The 18,672-nt window shown below is 42.1% G+C and overlaps 1 protein-coding gene across 1 annotated transcript in view; it reads right to left on the bottom strand.

Annotated features, from left to right (window-relative positions):
• Positions 1 to 2,138: 2,138 nt before the first annotated feature.
• Positions 2,139 to 18,672, bottom strand: part of RASGRP4 (RAS guanyl releasing protein 4) — a 37,378-nt gene continuing 20,844 nt past the window's right edge. The window contains exons 9-17 of the mRNA XM_069943329.1: positions 18,004 to 18,120; positions 13,012 to 13,287; positions 11,369 to 11,449; positions 10,812 to 10,919; positions 7,889 to 7,998; positions 6,178 to 6,313; positions 3,937 to 3,973; positions 2,994 to 3,199; positions 2,139 to 2,907 (exon numbers count right to left, since the gene is read on the bottom strand). Of these exons, the coding sequence (XP_069799430.1) occupies positions 2,701 to 2,907; positions 2,994 to 3,199; positions 3,937 to 3,973; positions 6,178 to 6,313; positions 7,889 to 7,998; positions 10,812 to 10,919; positions 11,369 to 11,449; positions 13,012 to 13,287; positions 18,004 to 18,120 (1,278 nt within the window). The 3' untranslated portion in view covers positions 2,139 to 2,700. The remainder of the gene's footprint in view (positions 2,908 to 2,993; positions 3,200 to 3,936; positions 3,974 to 6,177; positions 6,314 to 7,888; positions 7,999 to 10,811; positions 10,920 to 11,368; positions 11,450 to 13,011; positions 13,288 to 18,003; positions 18,121 to 18,672) is intronic.

Here is an 18,672-nt window from a genome sequence, read left to right as displayed (position 1 = left end):
ATTCTTCTGAGTGCTGTGTATTACAAAGAGACTGTGACTTTCAGTTGAGCACCACCAAATCTTTGCAAACACACGCCCACCCCATTTTTCCAAGTTCACCTGCAACCGGTGTTGATTGCCACAAGCTAGTAGTGCCGAGGCTATCTCCAATTACATGCACTATATCAAATTACTGCAATTCCATAAATAGAGTTAGACCCATAGGCCCAGATTTATCAGTCTGTAAACCAGAAACTGGCGTATGCTGCCTGTAGCAGCCAACTACAGCTCAGATCTCATTCAAAGGGGTAGTGCGGTGTTCAACATTTATTCACTAAATAACACACGTTACAAAGTTATACAACTTTGTAATGTGTGTTATTTAAAGGGGTAGTGCGGCGCTAAGAAATTATTCACAAAATAACACACATTACAAAGTTATACAACTTTGTAATGTATGTTATGTAAGTAAATGGCCCCCTTCCCCGTGTTCCCCCACCCTCGCCCATGTACCCGGAAGTGTAGTGCATTATACATACCTGATTCGTGTCGACCCCCATCCACATTTCTTCTGACAGTGATGTAATCTTCGGGAGGCTGGCCGACCCGCTCCTGCCATCCCGTGGCACACGTCATCAGCTGCGATTGGCTGAGAACAGTTATGCTCAGCCAATCGCAGCTGAGCACAGTTATGACGCGGCAGAGGGGGGCCGGCATGAGGGACGGCAGAAGCGGGTCGGCCGGCCTCCTGAAGATTACATCACTGTCAGAAGAAATGTGGACAGGGGTCGACACGAATCAGGTATGTATAATGCACTACACTTCCGGGTCCACGGGCTGGGGGGCGGGGAACACGGGGAAGGGGGCCATTCACATACATAACATACGTTACAAAGTTGTATAACTTTGTAATGTGTGTTATTTTGTGAATAATTTCTTAGTGCCGCACTACCCCTTTAAGTGACTGGTCCCCTTCCCCGTGTTCCCCCCCCCACCCCGAAAGTGTGATGCCATATACTCAGCGAATCATTGCCGACCCTGGCCGCCATCTTGGGTAGAACACGTCATCTTCCGGAGGCCGATTGGCTGAGCATAAAAGAAAAAGATGCAGCACCAATACAACAAATATTCCTGCAATACAGGCACATGAAGAGACTGGGTACATGGATAGAGCAATGGCCATTGTGAGGGACTTCTGAATAAAGCAGGAGCATTGTGGGGGACACATAGAGAGATAAGTGGGAACTATGGTGGGATGTGTGTGGCACATGGATAGACTAGTAATTATTGGGGGCACATGGAGAGACTAAGGGCATTGGACAAAGAAACCAAAAAAGAAAGGGCAGAGCGCCCCATCGGGTGATAAAGCTCACCTGGCAAGGTTGTGTATGAGCCACAACAACCTTAAAAGCACACAGTAGTTTAACACAGGCAGCCGCAGTAGGCTTTTCATAACCGTCCACCGCTCTGGAGTCCGGAGAGAATAGCAGAAAGGAGCATAAAAAAAAAAAGGATATTCTGCGCAGGCTACCGTTCACACTCTATTTATTGGTCCATAACGATAACGCGTTTCAAAGCTATAACAGCTTCTTCCTCAGATCACAGGACTTTAAAGTTTAAGTCCTGTGATCTGAGGAAGAAGCTGTTATAGCTTTGGAACGCATTATCGTTATGGACCAATAAATAGAGTGTGAAAGGTAGCCTGCGCAGAATATCCTTTTTTTTATGCTCTTTTCTGCTAAGGGCATTGTAGACTTGCATCTGTAATGGAGTATGGCATCTCCTGGAGGCACACAAGTGTCCACTCTATACATCCTAAAAAAATTCTTATTTCAGAATTCAAAGCCAACAGCCGATTGTAACATATCGCTTCACTGATACTGTATATTCGCTCATCTCCGATTGATATTATAAAAATGTATTGTTAAAAATAGACAAAGTTATAGCATTTACTTTCCAAACACAAACTCCATATACACACACAGAATAACCAGTTTATAAAGTACATTTTAGCCCTTTAAATCCTATATTTTCCCACAAACAATATCACTAGAAATGTTTGACATTTATTGCACCTTTCCTTCTCCCCTCTCTTCACCTGTATACTTGTTAAAGCAAAACTGTGCACTCCACTCCTTCAATTTTTGATGTGTTGGAAAAAAAAAAAAAAAAAAAAAAAAAAAGTGGACAACCCCTATAATAAAAAGCAAAACATAATTTTCTAACCTGTTCAAATGGTCCCCTAAAAATTAGTTGATGATGGCACCTCAAACAATCTGCTGTAATCTTTAAGGAACCAGTATGTTAGCCTTTAAAGCATTCCAGAAACAGTGCCACTCTTGTCTCTAGTTTGGGTTTTACTGCTCACCTCCATTAAAGTGAATGGAGCTGAATTGTAATACCACACACAACCTAAGGACTGGGTGATGCTGTTTTTGCATCCTGAATAACCCCTTTCATTTTTCCACATCGCCATCAAAGTTGAAAGAAAGGATCACACTGTTCTCCTAGAAGTCAATGAGATGTCTACGGAATACAGGATCTTGACAGGTCCTCCAGAGAGCCTGAACAGAGGACCCCATGAGTCTTTAAATTGAGTTTTCTAATAACCCCTTCAAATAAAACTTTCAGATTATTTCAACTGAATGCATTTTTCTGGTGTCCTGTATGCAGGAGGAATCATAGTGAAAGCTCAGTCTTGATAGGCCCAGTCTACTGTGGTCATGGGTTTGTGTCACTTTGTATTCTTAATGCCTTCAGGGTCTCAAGGATCTGTGTGAGGGCTGGTTTCATCTTGGAGTCCTTACTTAGTGCTTGGACCTTGTCTTGTAATGCACTTAACTGGCTGTGTAGGTTGGCGTTCTCTGCCGCCAGCTGTGAGTTGGTAGAGTGCAGCCCGGCGTTCTCCATCATTAGGCGGTTCCGCTCCTGCAACCAGATAACATTGAGAAGTATAATATTCATATACAGTAACTTACGTATATTTCACCCTTTTTTGCATATTATGTCCTCACCTCTTCTGCGACTTTTAGCTTCCTCTGTAATGTTTCAGATCTCTTACAGCTGTCTCCATATTGGCATTTCATATGACAAGGATCTGATGCTATGGGTCTCCCAGATCCCTGGAGCCCATCTGTCGGGTACGTTTTTTCATAATGACTTTTTCTGTCTGTGCTTTTTGGACTAGTAGTCCAATTCTCCATGACATCCTCACGCAGTCCTAAAAATGTCAAAAATAAGCAAAAGCCAAGATCTCAACATCCAAATATCAAGTAAAAAGGTTGTAACAAAGAGATTCTGTGCAAATGGCTGACTTTAAAAGGGAATCTGTCAGCTGCAAGGCCCCGTTCACACTCTGAAATTAGGGCCAAGATTCTGTGAGGAAACCCCCCACGTAGACTCTCCGCTGAATCCTGCATTCAATTTGTTTGATTGGGAGGGCTTGTGCGCCTCCGCTCTGTGCACCTCTCCGCTTAAAGAATTGACATGTCAATTCTTTGAGCAGAGAGAGCAGAGGTGCTGGAGCTCTCCCGTTCAAAGAGATTAAAGTCAGGATTTGGCACAGGGAGGCTTTAGCATGGAATCTCTGCGCCCATTCCATAGCCTGAATGGGGCTCAATTCAGGTTCTAATCTGCTGACACTGTTAGATAACTGTTAGTTTAAGAAGACACATGGTGCCTTTCATATAGCTGTCTGTGCTTCCAGAAAATAGGATACTTTTATTCCCACTGCAAAGGCTTAGATGAAAAAATAATGTGAATGTGATCGGGATGTACTCTGCAGTAAATAATAAAATATATCTAACTCTCCTAGGCTAAGCATACAAATCCAGGGCATGTAGGGTCCGGCCATACTCAACCAAGATGGAGGCAGCAACTCTGTCAACAAGCAATGCATACTTTCCGCTACCATTTCTGGCCAGTGTTACACAGTATGATAGGACAGGGCATACTTACCTGCAGACACATAGCCTTGCTTGGCCACACTCAAAATCTGGAAAAAGCAGAAAAAAATAAACTTAGTTAAAAAGATGAAAGGATCAAGTGTCTGCTGACTATTCAATGCAGTATGTCCAAATCTAGGGAACCTGTCTGTAAGAACAAATTACATGATTTCAGCCAATTTATCTACAGGATAAGGGGACGAGTAGGAGATCGCAGAGGGTCCAACCTCTGTGCCCCCTAGGGATCTCTTGATGGGAACCCCGTCTCCCTTGCTTTGAAAGGAGCTGCAGGCTGACGTGTGACCTGCAGCTTTATACATTTTCTATGGAGCTGCTGGAAAGAGGTTAAATCAGAAAACCCCTTTAAGAATTGGTATTTTGGACCACTGGCTTGGTATGGGGCAGGTTTGTAAGCATGCTCTGTGACCTGACCTGCTGTTGTCTGATCTATATGCTGATACATGAAAATTTAAAGGGGAACTTTCAGCAGCTTAGGCTAATCTAACCTGCTGCCCACGGGGCGCCAAACAGGAAGGTATGCCTCTTACCTTCCTCCTCGGTACTGTTTCCGTGCAGTTTGTAGTTCACTCCACGGCCCTGAGCACCATTAGGAGCACTGCCCTGCTGTTTCATTGATCATTAGAACTTGGTGCGATAGGGGCGTGGGAAGTGGATTCAACTACTAACCACACAGGAACAACCCGAGGAGGAAGGTAAGAGACATACCTTCCTACTTGGGCTGTTCACATGTACATTAGGGGGCTATTAGCAGGTTAGATTTATCTAACCTGCTGATAGTTCCCCTTTAAGAACAATTAAGTCTGAAGATATTCATTGAGGCTTGCTGTAAAGCATATCAGTAAATGCTGTTAAAATTACCTTCAGAAAATAGAAACAGATTAGAAAAAAAAAAAGAATGTTTTAGTATCTGGCTGTAGAAGTAAATCGAGGCGACACATTCACTTAAGTTATCTGGGCTGTACAAGTGGAAGTACTAGCATCAGGATAGGCCATTGATATTATATTGATGGTGGTCTGACTGCTGGCGCCCTGCCGATCAGTTGTTTGAAGGCACTGTATCACTCATGCATTAGGCTATCAATCTGAAAGCCCAGATAGCCCCAGAGAACCTCCCTATAAGAACAGTCTATTTTTGTGTCGCTGTAAAATGTCACAAGTCAGGCAAAGTATCATCTAGCTTCTCAGATTTGAGGAGTCACTTCATCAAAAGCTAAACCACAGGCCGTGTCATTTCCTGCCTCTTATGACATTGGTGTTATCTGGGAAAAAGGCCTTCATAATCGTCATTTTTGCTGTATACACAGGATATGAACCAGTTGTTACCTCTGCAACAGATCGACATAGATGCATAGTGGGGGAAGATTCCAGAAAGACCAACTCTATGGTGCTCTTCAGTTTAGATAACTAGAAAGTTGACTAGTATAGGCCGAAATGACCAGGAAAGTATGTTTGCTTGTGTCTACAATCAGTGGTGATGCTTAGTAAGTTATTTCCCTGGTCTTAGAACCCTATTACATGACCCGATGTGTACTGTAAGCAAGTCTCATAGACCAGTGCTAGTTTACACAGGCTTGACTACCATATTGGAATGGCCACATGGACGATCGTGTGGCCTTTCACTTGCACCTGGGTTTGTTAAACCAATAAAATGTCTGGATATTACACTGTTTGGAGTGTTACATGTGTTTTCTTATAGTTAAAGTTCAAACTACACAGGATTTGTTGCAACACAGGTCTTCCCAGGAGTAATAGACACCACTTTGCCGCTCATTCCAACTCTATGGAGGAGATTTATCAAACATGGTGTTAAGTGAAACTGGCTCAGTTGCCCCTAGCAACCAATCAGATTCCACTTTTCATTCCTCACAGACTCTTTTGAAAGGTGGAATCTGATTGGTTGCTAGGGGCAACTGGGCCAGTTTCACTTTACACCATGTTTGATAAATCTCCCCCTCTGGGAGTAGAGATGGGCACAATCCGAGCACGCTCTAGTCTGATCGTTCAGCAGTTGAAAAATGGTGGCTGAAGAAGTTGGATGCAGCTGGATACAGCCATAGTTAGTATCCATGCTTTTTAGGACTCCCTAGGGCTGTATCCAACTTCTAAAGCCATCAGGTTCCTAAAGTTTTTTTTTTTGCCAAACCCAAGAGTGGGTCCAAAGTATACTAATAAAACGTGTTTTATTATTGTGAATTGAAGGAACTAAACAAGTCTAAAAAGAAAGTTTTCTTACACAGTTGGCGCACAGCGGAGTTTCCTTCAGACGTATCTCTACCAGACTTTGCAAAAAAGGAAGCCCTAGTCTGGAGCACACCTGACTGGCTTTCATGAAATATGAAGTCATCTCTTGCTGGTTGACTGGTCCCTCTCTGTGGAGAGAATATAATCTGTATGTCACCGTTACATATAACTTCACTCATTTCATGAATTTTTGTTAATGGACATGACATTTTTACACACTGTTACAGGAATTTCCATAGTGTAAAAGTGTCTTATATACAGATCTCACAGTCACCACAAAAAGTCATCGAAGTTTACTTAACTAATTTTCAGATATCCTACGAGGAAATTATGTGTAACTGTAATTTCAGTTTACATAAATTAAAGGGGTACTCCAGCGGGGGGGGGGGGCACTTTTTTTTGCTGGAACCGAGGAGGAGGTGGCTGAGGGAAAAGACGTCCACTCACCTCCCCGGTTAAAGCGGCGGGTGCCGCATCGCGGCGCTCCGGTGCCCGATTCCCGGCCGCTTCCGGGTGTCTGATGCGGTCCCAAGACGTGACGTCTCAGGTCCGCTCAGCCATTCACTGAGCGAACTTGAAACGTCACGTCTCAGGCCCGCATCAGACACCCGGAAGCGGCCGGGAACCGGGCACCGGAGCGACGCGATGCGGGACCCCCTGCTGGAATTGGGGAGGTGAGTGGACATCTTTTCCCTCAGCCACCTCCTCCCCGGTCCCAGGATCCCCCTTGCTGGAGTACCCCTTTAATAGTAATAATCCAACCTTTGAATCAATCTAAGGCATCAGCTGTAAGCATGTAAGTAAATCATCACTGACTACAATTCCATCTAGTGGTTAAAATAGGGGGCAAAGAAGTTCTGATCCCGAGAAGCCTTTGATATTGAACTGTAACGTATAGGTTTATGTGTGGAAGAGAGGCCTCACTGTATGGTTCTTACCATCCTTACCACATTATTTCTAATAATTAACCCTAACCCCAAAACCTCATGCTTCCTACAGACCCACATTAACAGTGATAATGCAAGCGAAGTCCAACAGCATCCACGTATATCTTTTCCAAAACTTTATTGGTGTCATTGTTACATAACAATTTTTCGCTATAGGCCACACATATTTTGCAATGTACAGTATTTAAACAGCCCATGGAAAGTTCATGTGACCTGGATGTGCAATTAATTGTGCCTTCTAAAAGGCACTGCAAACAAGTTTTTGCGGCCGCAGAAGGCTAAACATTTTTCATTGTAAAAGTCCCTATTACACCAAACTATTATCAGCCGTACATGGGCCATAATCATTTTATGTAGTAGTGCATGTAAAAAGACTATGATCAGCCGATGTAAGGATCTTCCGGGCCGCTCTCAACGATCCCCACTCGCCGATCGTTGTGCATTTAATAGCATATTCAGGGAGCAGGGAACAAGGGGCAAGTGAGCGCTGACCTGACAGGTTGGTGCTTGCTTCCCTCTAGCATTGTGGCGTGTTATATAGGTACATTTTTTTAAATGCTGCACATAATAGGGGATTAGGGCATATGAATATTATTGCAGATAGTCTGAATGTTGTTGAGTCAGGATTCCCGACAGAATGGTGTGGCGGTCAATGTGCACGCTGTGAATGAGACTGCAGGGGATAGCTGAGCGCTATACTGGTGGTGATGTTGGTGGGACACCTATTTATGATTTCAACCAGTGCCCAAAACCTACCTGTCTTTTTCCAGAATGTGACAAGAGAAAGGCAGACTGGAAACCACTTTTTCAAAGTCTTCTCGGGAAATAAACCCTCGATGATCTGGATCATAGAACTGGAAGACAGACTGGATAGACAGTAGATGAAGTTACTTACGGAAAACCTGAGACATGTAACTATGCGTCTAGATCTGAATGACAAATTTATGGTTCGCCTATTAGCTGTTGTAAAATCATACCATTACCAGGAACATGCAACTTCACTGTTTCCTTATAGGAAAAGAAGAAAAAAAAAACCCTCAAGGGTCTTATAATGGATTTAACCAGGGTCTCATGGATGATCAAAGATGATCCTGATAGGGGGCTGTATGGTGACACGGACTTGCCTGCAATCTGTTGTACAATTAAATCATGGATTTTTACCACAGTTACTTGCATAGGGAGTTACTTGTCCAATAGGGAGACATTGACGTTGCCTTCAAGTCTTAAAATCTCCAATATACAAAAAACTTCACATGATTGTTTAAACCTGAAGGTTTACAGATTTTACAGAAATACTTCAAGACGCAGAATATTACACAGGGTGGTATATAGTATTGTTGTGTGCACAAACTCCGTTCCCTTTAACTCCTCTTTATACGCATTAACAGCAGACTATAGATGTGAGCAGCAGGAATGGTTAACACACTCAGCAGGAAGCTGTGGTCAGGAAGTGAGTGTGTGTGTCCGTGATCTCACTGTGTACTGTAAATTATTTGTTCGACTTAAAGAAATGGCGACAAATAGTTATGTGTAAAGCTGCACTGAAAAGCTGGGGCAGCAATGGGAAAACCCAATATCCCATTCGTATATGTCATAATCAGAGGGGTTCTGTTAGGATGCAAAAAGGGTCCTTGGTTTAGCTTTGTACATAGAAAGAGGACACTCTGTAACTACAAGTGAAACTGGGTCTATTTACTGTACTAGGTCAAACGCCAGACTCCCAATGACAGTAGGACATGTGTGTATTCTCATTTCTTGTAAGATAAATGGGCTGTGTAACCCTCACACAGGTTCTATCCTGTCTTCAAGTCTATTACAGGTTCACAACCGGTTCTCAATCTGGTGAGACAGTAGTTGTGTTAAAAAGACATGGATCTATCAAATCCAGTCTATAATCCTACTGTATTTAAAACTAGGCAAAAAAGTAGTGGATGCCAACTGTATTAGGGAAATTTGAGAACAATTTGTCCAAGGTCTAAACCATCAATTGTCCTCCTGGGCTGATACCATGGTATATTCACCATTGATCCTGTAGCTTTTGGCCCATTTTACATGGCCCAACTATTCCTGCAACTGGGAACCGATCAGTAAGATAACTGCTTGATTGCAGGGCCCCTACAAGGCTTAACCAATCATGTGTCCGAGCCACGCGAATGATTACTGGATCGTATGTGTGGCCTATTAACTTTATCATGGTCACCTACACATTCCCATTTACTAGAAAAGATGTGTGGGCGACAATGCCAACGCAAGAAATACAGCTGGCCTTTATACAGGCCGATTATCGGCAGTGAGGGTTCCTTCCTGACCCTAATCAGTCCATGTAAAAGGACCTTCATATTCCTGACTATTTTAGTAAAAATGTCTGGAGTCCTAGGTAAGGCAGGATACTATGGGCCCTATTACACCGGACAATTATCGTGCGGAAAATCAGTATATTGTTCGAATAATCGCCCCGTGTAATTGCAGGCAATGTTATGTGTGTCGTTGATCGTTGGTTTAGACCTGACCCTAAAATCATTGTTATTCGTTCGCTGTAATTCCTCGTTTGTTTGCTGTAATTCCGCATTTGTTCGCTGTAATTCCGCTTTCGTTCACTAATCGTTCAGTGTAATTCCAAATTGTAGTAACAATCGTAACGATTCTAACTAACGACTATCGCTCTGTGTAATATGGTGAACGAACTCATGTAAGGATAAACAATCTCATTTGCAATCGTTTATCGTTAATCGTTAAAAACATCCAGATCCCTGACACTTCCTTGTCCCTGCAAGCGGGACTGTACTCCTATTCATTGCAGCTGCCATAAAAGCACACACATCCTGCTACTTAATTAAGGTTAATTTTTAAAAAAATGGAAATCTACAACATTTAAAATAAAAGCACATTATTTCTCATATATAGGCGTGAAATTTAAAGTTAAATATATAACACAATCCTATTAACATGAATGACTGCTTTCAGTCTACAGAGAAATTTTACATTTGTGAACCATGAACAGGTAGAAGATCACTTGTGTCACTGAAAAGCACTGAAAAGTGAAGTTTAACTAGCTGCACTGCTAACGTATATATGATTAGTACCTGTATATTATATCTTCCACCACATACAGTAGACACAACATAGACGGACTTCCGGGGGATACGTTACAGCAGACCTGAAGATATCAAGTTTTGAAGTATAACATCTCTAAAGGTAGGCCTTCGGCTGTGACTATTACAGTTCTTTAAGGCCAGACGGTGGAACACAAGAACTCATCTGGGGCTGACACAAAGTTATGGGAACTTCTTTGGTTTACTTGTCAGAACTTTAGGCAGTCAATACATAATAGTAATGCAGTCTCATACCAGGATTCTTTGGGCCCATCAGAGAAAATTCTGAGGTTTACCCACAATATATAGAGAACATATACTAGTTGACTTTGCACCTACAAGACAAGTCATGAATAAGATCTCATTGGTTTTTGTTAGTCATTCTATAAACAATAGACCCAAGTGATAGGCTCCACTGACACTACCAAATGGTGGACTGTTAGGGCCCATTATTGTGTCGCTGATGGGTCAATCTGACCCTACATATAATATGCACTATTATTTTTCTCTTGAAGCAGAAGGTGGGAGTATTTACTTACATAGATGAAAGCCTAAGCGGATTTTGAAATGTCTAAAAAAATACCTACCTTCACCATTTGCTCTATGCTGTGGCTGAGGCTCTCAGGGTCCAGTTGTAAAGACCCTCCTGGGGTCCAGTCTGAAATCTCTTCTGGGGGCTTGCTAGGAGTGGTAGGCTAATAGAAGGAAAAGATTGAAACTTGAAGAACCTTGTAACATAAACTTGTTTTAGGTAAATGTATTCTATTTTTTAAGTTACGCAAACAGACTAGTACACAGGAGTCCATCTACTATAGGGGGACCTACACAGGGGTCCATCTACTATAGGGGGACCTACACAGGCGTCCATCTACTATAGGGGGACCTGAACAAGGGGCCATCTACTATAGGGGGACCTACACAGGGTGTAATCAACTCACACTTGACAGCAAGCCTCAACCTCCCTGCCCCAGCAACAGGCTGTGGCATAATAACAGCAGCCCAGCCAACACTTGACAGCTACGCCCTGCACATGGCATGCCAGGGTCATAGTGCTGAAAATAAATGTTTTATTAAATTGACAATTTGGCAGGAGTTTAGCAATCTCCATCTAAAACCCAGGTAAAGCACAATACAAGATTCTTACCATTAATTTGGCACTGCGCGGCTCCCGTGTATAGGATAAAGTGTAAATCTCATCCTCTGTATAAAATGTGTCCAAAGATGTCTACAAAGAGAATTTAAACCTGTAAACAATGGTCCAAATAAATATATAAAATGGTCAAATACATTGAAAACTTAATGACTACTCTAAATGCAGTTATAGGGATCTTCTGGCGTGGTGATACACCATCCATAGGATATAAGGGAGCTGAAAATCCAAATCCTTTAGATGAGGTTTCACTCTACATGACATAGAACAATCCGAATTTGTCCTGTTGAATAACATATAAAGGGGATATCCAAGTATCCCAAGTATCCAACTAGGGAATGTTGACCTCAGGGTGACTGAAAGTGCTATATTATGTGTTAAATTAATGAACAATGCCTTCTATACACTATGATTAGTAGTGGACTATAATAGGTCCTTTTCGGGCGGTATCATGGGGCCCTGAGCTTCTGGGGGGCCCATGGCCACCAAATCAGACTTATACTTTCAGTGGTGTATAGTTCCTGGCTACAGTCCTGCCATGATTTGCAAACAATCGCTACTTTTTTACCTCGATTTTGCACAAATCAGGGCATCATGACATTATCTATCCTGTACTATGTGCTGCCAGTGGGGTGGAGGGGCCCAGGCTTGGTGAACAGCCCGGGGCCTATAGTAAAATTAATCCGCCCCTACATTGGATTATGTTCTTGTGTCTTTGGTTTAGCACTTTATTGAGCTTCCTACATCTGCTCTTACCCCTACTAGTGGATTTTGGAACATCACCAATGAACAAGCCCCCAGTGCATATGACTATGCATTCATAAAAATATTTATCATACACAAGGCCAAATTATGATTTTTTTTTTTTGTAACAAGGCTTCCACTATTGCCACATTACAGTTTTCTGGAAATGTTGGCCAAGTTGCAGGACTTGAAGAACTTATCTCCACCAAAGTATACTCTACGATGGATTCCCCTAGCTCTTAGGTATGTCACTACACTATCATACTGCTATACTGAATACAAAATCAGGCTACCCACGCTACACCCACCATGTGCCATTTATAATACTGGCATCTCCTTATCTGGCAGAGAAGTCTTTGGTCCCCTGAAGCCCCTATTACACAGGGCGATTCTGAGGAGCAAATGAGTGCCGACCTGTCAGGTCACTGCTTTCTTGCTCCTCATTCCCTGCTTGCTGCTGCCGACACTATTATGCGCATCGGCAGCAAGCAGGTAAGAGCTGGGGGAGGGGGGGCTGCAGGGAGCTGCCCGGGTGATTGCTAGATCGTCCGGGCAGCCCATAGAAGATAGCAGCATGGAGCAATTACATGGAGTGATGCCGGCATATCGTTTTATTTAGGTCATTGACGTTTCATGTTGAAAAAAAATGATCAGCCGACATCCGGCTGATTGTTGTCTTCTATTACACTAAGCAATATCGGCCGTAACGGTCAGTATCGTCCGAATACGGATGATAAACGCTTTGTGTAATAGGGCCACTGCTATCTCGCCACCTCCTATAGCTAAATATCTATAGGGTCCCAATGGCGTCTTTTCTTGTTATGGGCATTTATAATACCACGTTTAGTAACAGTACAGGACACTTAGTAGTATAACCGTTGGGAATTACTCACAGTAAGCAGAAGTATCACATCCTTGTTGGCCTTGAATGGCGGACTGGCCTTCTGCAGCTGACGTAATTCTAAGATATGTTGATAGAGACTCTGTAGTTTGCTGACATTGATTTTTCCATTGTCCAAGTAATGAGGCAAAGCCTCATTAAGTGAAACCAAGTCTTTAAGCTGCACCCCAAGGATGGGAATCTTAAAGCCCCCACATTCGTTGTATACCCTTCGATATGTACTGTAGTTACTGCTGGAGGAGAGGAGCTCGGTCATCCCGCTGAGGGTCTGTGAAAAGAGACAAGGAAGTATAAAATGTGAACAGTTACCTAAACAAATCAGATGAGGGTAATACTTTATTCCTGCACGGCATCCTTGCCACTTGTACTTCTAAGGTGTACTGGCCTATCTAGTCTGTTATTTTGTGAGGCTGTGTAATGAGAAATAAAAGAGCCAGCCAAGTGTCCATTGGTGGTGTCTTCTACTGAAGTTCAGACCCACTCACTTGACTAGATCTGAACCGCAATATCCATTGACAAGAATAGCGCTGTCTATGTGGAATTAAAATTAGACTTCTCTTTCTAAACAACCCCCTTTAAATTTAATTATGTAGACTGAGTAAACTTTACACAGGCGTTCCTTTCCCTGCCATGCAATGTTTCGAGGGGCAGAGCCCTTTCACTCGTGTGCATGAGACCCATAGGGTTGTATTGGGCATAGACACCTTTCAGGATATTTCTGTTCCAGAAAATAGGTCAAAAAGTTATAGAACCTGTCCTATTTTTAATCCGAAATTCCATCATGGATGCCCCCATAGAAAACTATAGGAGCATCCGGAATTCTGGATGCTACACTACATTTTTTTTCCATCCAGAAATCCTAAAGGCATTTCTGATGGTTTCCTCAACAAAAACACACATTACCGTCAGGATTTCCTGACAATAAAAACTGACACGTACGTGTGAATTAGGCCTTAAGATGCTACTATACACTCAGACATTTGTCTAAACCCGCCAAAGCCAGCAAGTTCAGTCTAAGGTCAATGATTTATTCAGATACACAGAGCATGCCAAGAAAACTCTCCCATAAAAGTATATAGGGTCAGCTCCAGTCTGCTGTGACTATATCCATTGGTTTGCTCTAAAGCCTATTTCTAAATGCAGTTGAAAGCAGCTAAGGCAAGATGGCTCCCTTCCTAACAACGTACAAAAATGTCAGTCAGACAATAGAAACAAGTCATTTCAACCTGTAATGAAATATAAGAGAGAGTAGGCGGTGAGACCACACATGCACTCAATCTGTAAACAGATTAAAGTTTCACAAGAGTTAACTTAAGGGGAGTTTCCCACCAAATGATCTTGCAGCATAACCACCAGGGTCCCTGTTTACTTGGTTGTTTTTGTATTATCGATATCCTTTTACCCTCTAGCAGTCAAATAACAATAGTTTATCTCACTTGTACAACCTGACCTGGTCACAGGTATCTCCAACCTGTCCTGTCCTTAAAGAGACTGTCAGCAGATTTAGGCTAACCTATCTCAGGGTAGCATAAACTAGTGACAAAAAAAGCTAAACAGAATGATGTATCCCTTATCCTCCTGAATAACATGGACAATAAGTAGTCCTCTCCATTATAAACAGCATGAGCTCAGTAGTACTGAATATTCATGAGAAGCAGAAAACTCCGCCCCCAGCTGGTGATTGGCAGTTATCTATCCATGCTGTGTATAGGCAGTTAACTGTCAATCAGCAGCTGGAGGGCGGGGGAGGGGTGTGGCAAGAATCCTGTTCTCCTGCATATTGGGAGAACGGCTGAACAGAATGATGTAAGTAATACACCGATCTGTTCATCATTTCTGTCATTTGTTTATGCTGCCTTCATTTAAGGTGGCATAAACCTAGTGACAGATTCCTTTTAAAGGGATATATCCACCTGAGACACTTATAGTATATCCACAGGACACCTCTGGCACCTACACCTATGTTCAGATTCAGGGCTCCGGGGCCTCCTCTGGCCTGTTTGCAATTGCCAGGGGTGCTCAAGAATCCTAAAACATTGTAGCTGTGCATGCTATGGAGTTAGTAAGTCCTGCTGTTCTTTGCTTTGTTCTCACCTCCAACAGCCACAAAGAGGCCAGATTGGGAACCCTGGATGTGTCCCAGATGGTTATACCTCTGTAACTACCAATCCTTGTTACATTAGGTTATAATCTCTATTGGCATAGAGAGTACATAAAGATTAAGCGCACAGGCATAATACAATGTTATTTTAGATGAGTTTTTACGCCCCCACAAACCACCAGAAGCCGGCCTGCATACCGAAGGGAAAAAACAACCCATTTATACGACTTTATTCCTGAAAAGCTAAACACCGACATGGATCCTAAATCTCTCAAAATAGATTATAATATTGACCAGCTTAAATACCTTGAATTAATGTTTCCTACATGAAGGGTTAAACCAACAAATAAACGATGAAGAAATCGCCCTTTTCTGCTCTTGTGGTAAGACGTTGTGGTAAGTTTCTTAGAATGAGATAAGAGTGACGGTGTCAGCTCTCCGACTCTCAGAATGTCTAATCTATTTCACTAAGAATGCAACTCACATCTTGTCACAGATCAGTCCCGTCGCTTCTTATTTTACCACTTTTAGCCTTTCTTTATTTATGAACCTTAAACAGTCTCCAGTCTTAGTGTCTGGACCGAGTAAGGTATACAGAAAGGAATATCTATAAAAGGTGCTACCCATTGCAGAGTTCTGGTCAGCTCCATCTTCCCTATCCATGGGAAGTGCACCCCTAGTAATAGCACTACTGCATATATAAGACATAAAATAATTCTTGGAATAACTAACTAGAAGGACCTGGGTATTCTTTATACTTTAGGATGCATTAAAACAGTGATCCATATGGAATATTACCCCTTATACATCTCTTCTGAGATCACATTTTGAATATGGGATTTAGTATTGGGCTTCAAATTGAAAAAAATAACATATAGAAAAGTTAAAAAGGGTTAAAAGTGGGCAACCTGCTGCCTTAGAGGTGATCATACTAATACATAAAATATTATATATAAAAAAAAACTGGCACATGAATTATTCATTTGAAGAACTGTACAAATGACAAGGGGGCTTATTGTATAGGTGCGGAGGAAAAGCAATTTAGACATCAGAGAGTAGGGTTCTTTACTGTTGGAGTAGTCTGCCTATAGATTATCCTACCCAAAGAGATGTAATGGAAGACACCATGACGCCATTCAGGACATGGTACATGCTTATGTATATCCCATTAATGGTTATAAATAAATTGCATTGGATAATGAGGACGAAAAGGTTGAGCATGTCTTTTTCAGTCTAAGTAAATTGGTAACAATGGATACCATGGATGGATAACCATATGGATAACTACTGTATATGAGGGTTATATAGGGATGCAAAGATTGGTCAATAATTCTTTCCCACTCCTTTCCTTTAGGATACAACTGGTGGTTGTGTGAAACTGCACTTTGTTTTTGCATCTTACTTTGTAATTAGTCTTATATAGAATATCTTGCTGATAGGAAATGATCTATTAGTTGATTATTATTGATTAGTATTGATAAGGCAATTTTACCTGTTGAATTTAGATAAAAACAGAATGTGTAGTTCAGTTTTATAATGTTTGTAATAGACAACAGGTTGAGACCCTCTGTGTTTTAACCGGTGTAGCTTTGGCCTACTCCCGCAGGTGTTGTATAGGTAGTCCCCTGGGTTTCACCTGTTAAAGCTCTCAAGATAGGATCTTGTTATCGCTGCAGGGGCTACCAGGTTACTACCTCTAGAAGTCATCCTGGCACAGGTAGCAACTGGCTCAGCGAGCCAAGAGACACCAATACAGGCACTAAGGCGATAGGAAGAGACAAGTCTGTGTATTGGCCTAGGCCTTAGTTTGGCATTGTATGGTCAGGACAGCGAACACAGATTTTGTATTCGCCTAGGTCATGGTCCTACACAGGAGAGGAAAACTTGGTACTAGGAGACAGAAACTTATTGTGGCAGAAATCAATAGTCCAGGCGATTTTAAGAAACTTTGTAATTGGGTTTATTAGCCAAATATGCCATTATCTGCATTTAAAAAGCCTTTTTCAAGGGTCCCCCCCTCCCTCCTCTTTTCCATCCACTGCAAAAAAAAATCAGGAAATTGTGACTTGTTCCATCAGACGTACCCAGTCTGTTCTAGGGAGGGGGGAGGGGGGAGAAGGAAGGAGGGAGTTAGTTGACAGCAGAAAGCAGATAACAGAGGATTACAGGCAAGGAGGTGGGTGACAGCTGTAATCAGAGCTCCGAGAGGTCAGTGGTGACTGTCAGAGGAGATAGAGGGTGAGGTATTTGTAGATTAACTCTTTGTTGTCCTGTTTTGGTCTTTTATTTAGCTCTCTCCATAGGAGAACAATGAAGACAGGGGGGAGAGCTTCAAACTGCTTTTTCATGATAAAAATGCATATTTTGGCTAATAAAGCCAATTACAAAGTTTCTTAAAATCGCCTGGACTATTGATTTATGCAAAAAAAAAAAATAATAATTCACGATAGTGACACTTTTAACATGGTAAGAGAAGGAACCTAAAGTAAGCACTTTTTCTAGAACAATAAAGTAACCATGTTGCTCAGGCAGCTTAGTGAGGGTAACCCTGCCTGATATAGGTGGTGCTTAGAGAAGTTTAGCTGAGGAGAATTTTTTAGGACACGTTCTGGCACTTGTTCTGGCAAAAACCTGAGACAGTTTGTGTGCAGGAACGGCAGGAGGAGGCACGGACCAGATGACATAGATGATAATGGAGTAAACCACTGGTGTTACAAGGAAGAAGGACAACCCAATACCAAAATTAAAATTCTTGTTCCCCCATACTAGTGCCGTAGTATCAATTTTTTTTTTTTTTTTTAACACTTGGTTCAAGGTAACTGTCAAGCAAGCTAGTAATCCTGTCTTGGTCCTAATAGTTAATGAAATAAATTCCAAACTTACTTTTAATACATCGTGGGATAGGTAACTATGGGTTTCTTTCAGTCTGGAGATGGCACTGTGACATAAACCTCCTATCACTGCCATGAGGGTGTTGAAGTTCTGTAGTTTGCGAAGTTTCTGCAAAACAGAGACCAACAATTAAATAAATAAATTAAATGTAAAAAATGCAAAAACAGATGAGCTGTGTCCTTTCTTTACGCCCCCATCAGAAACTGCTCCATTTAAAGTAAACTTTTGAATTATTGAGGCGGGATCTGAGGCATCCAATAATCGCTAAAACGGGCTGGGAGAAGCCGTCAGCTAATCACTTCTTTCCCAGTCTTGCCGCAGGAGATGGACTCTACTGTAGGACTATGAGGTCAGTCTTCTGCAATTAGGAAAGAGATGGGGAGAGAAACACTCTGTGGAGCACTTCTCCCTGTTCATTCTACTGATCAGTAGGATATATCAAAATTATTTTGAAATGACATTTGCAATAAATTGCAATAAATTAATTTCTAGCCTGTTGACACAGTCTTTCCAAGGACCAGGGCAGATACTACAAGATGAGGCAAATACTTGGCAGTTGGCTCTATGGTGCAATGCATGCTGGGAGATGTAGTTTCCCAGCCATCGCCATCTTGGATATAGACCAGCTTTTAAAAAAACTTAACTCAGGAACAGCGGCAG

The sequence above is a fragment of the Dendropsophus ebraccatus genome, chromosome 10 (genome assembly GCF_027789765.1).
Source record: "Dendropsophus ebraccatus isolate aDenEbr1 chromosome 10, aDenEbr1.pat, whole genome shotgun sequence".
Lineage (NCBI taxonomy): Eukaryota > Metazoa > Chordata > Amphibia > Anura > Hylidae > Dendropsophus > Dendropsophus ebraccatus.
Note: the sequence above shows the minus strand (reverse complement) of the source record. Positions and strands in the feature narration are given on the sequence as shown.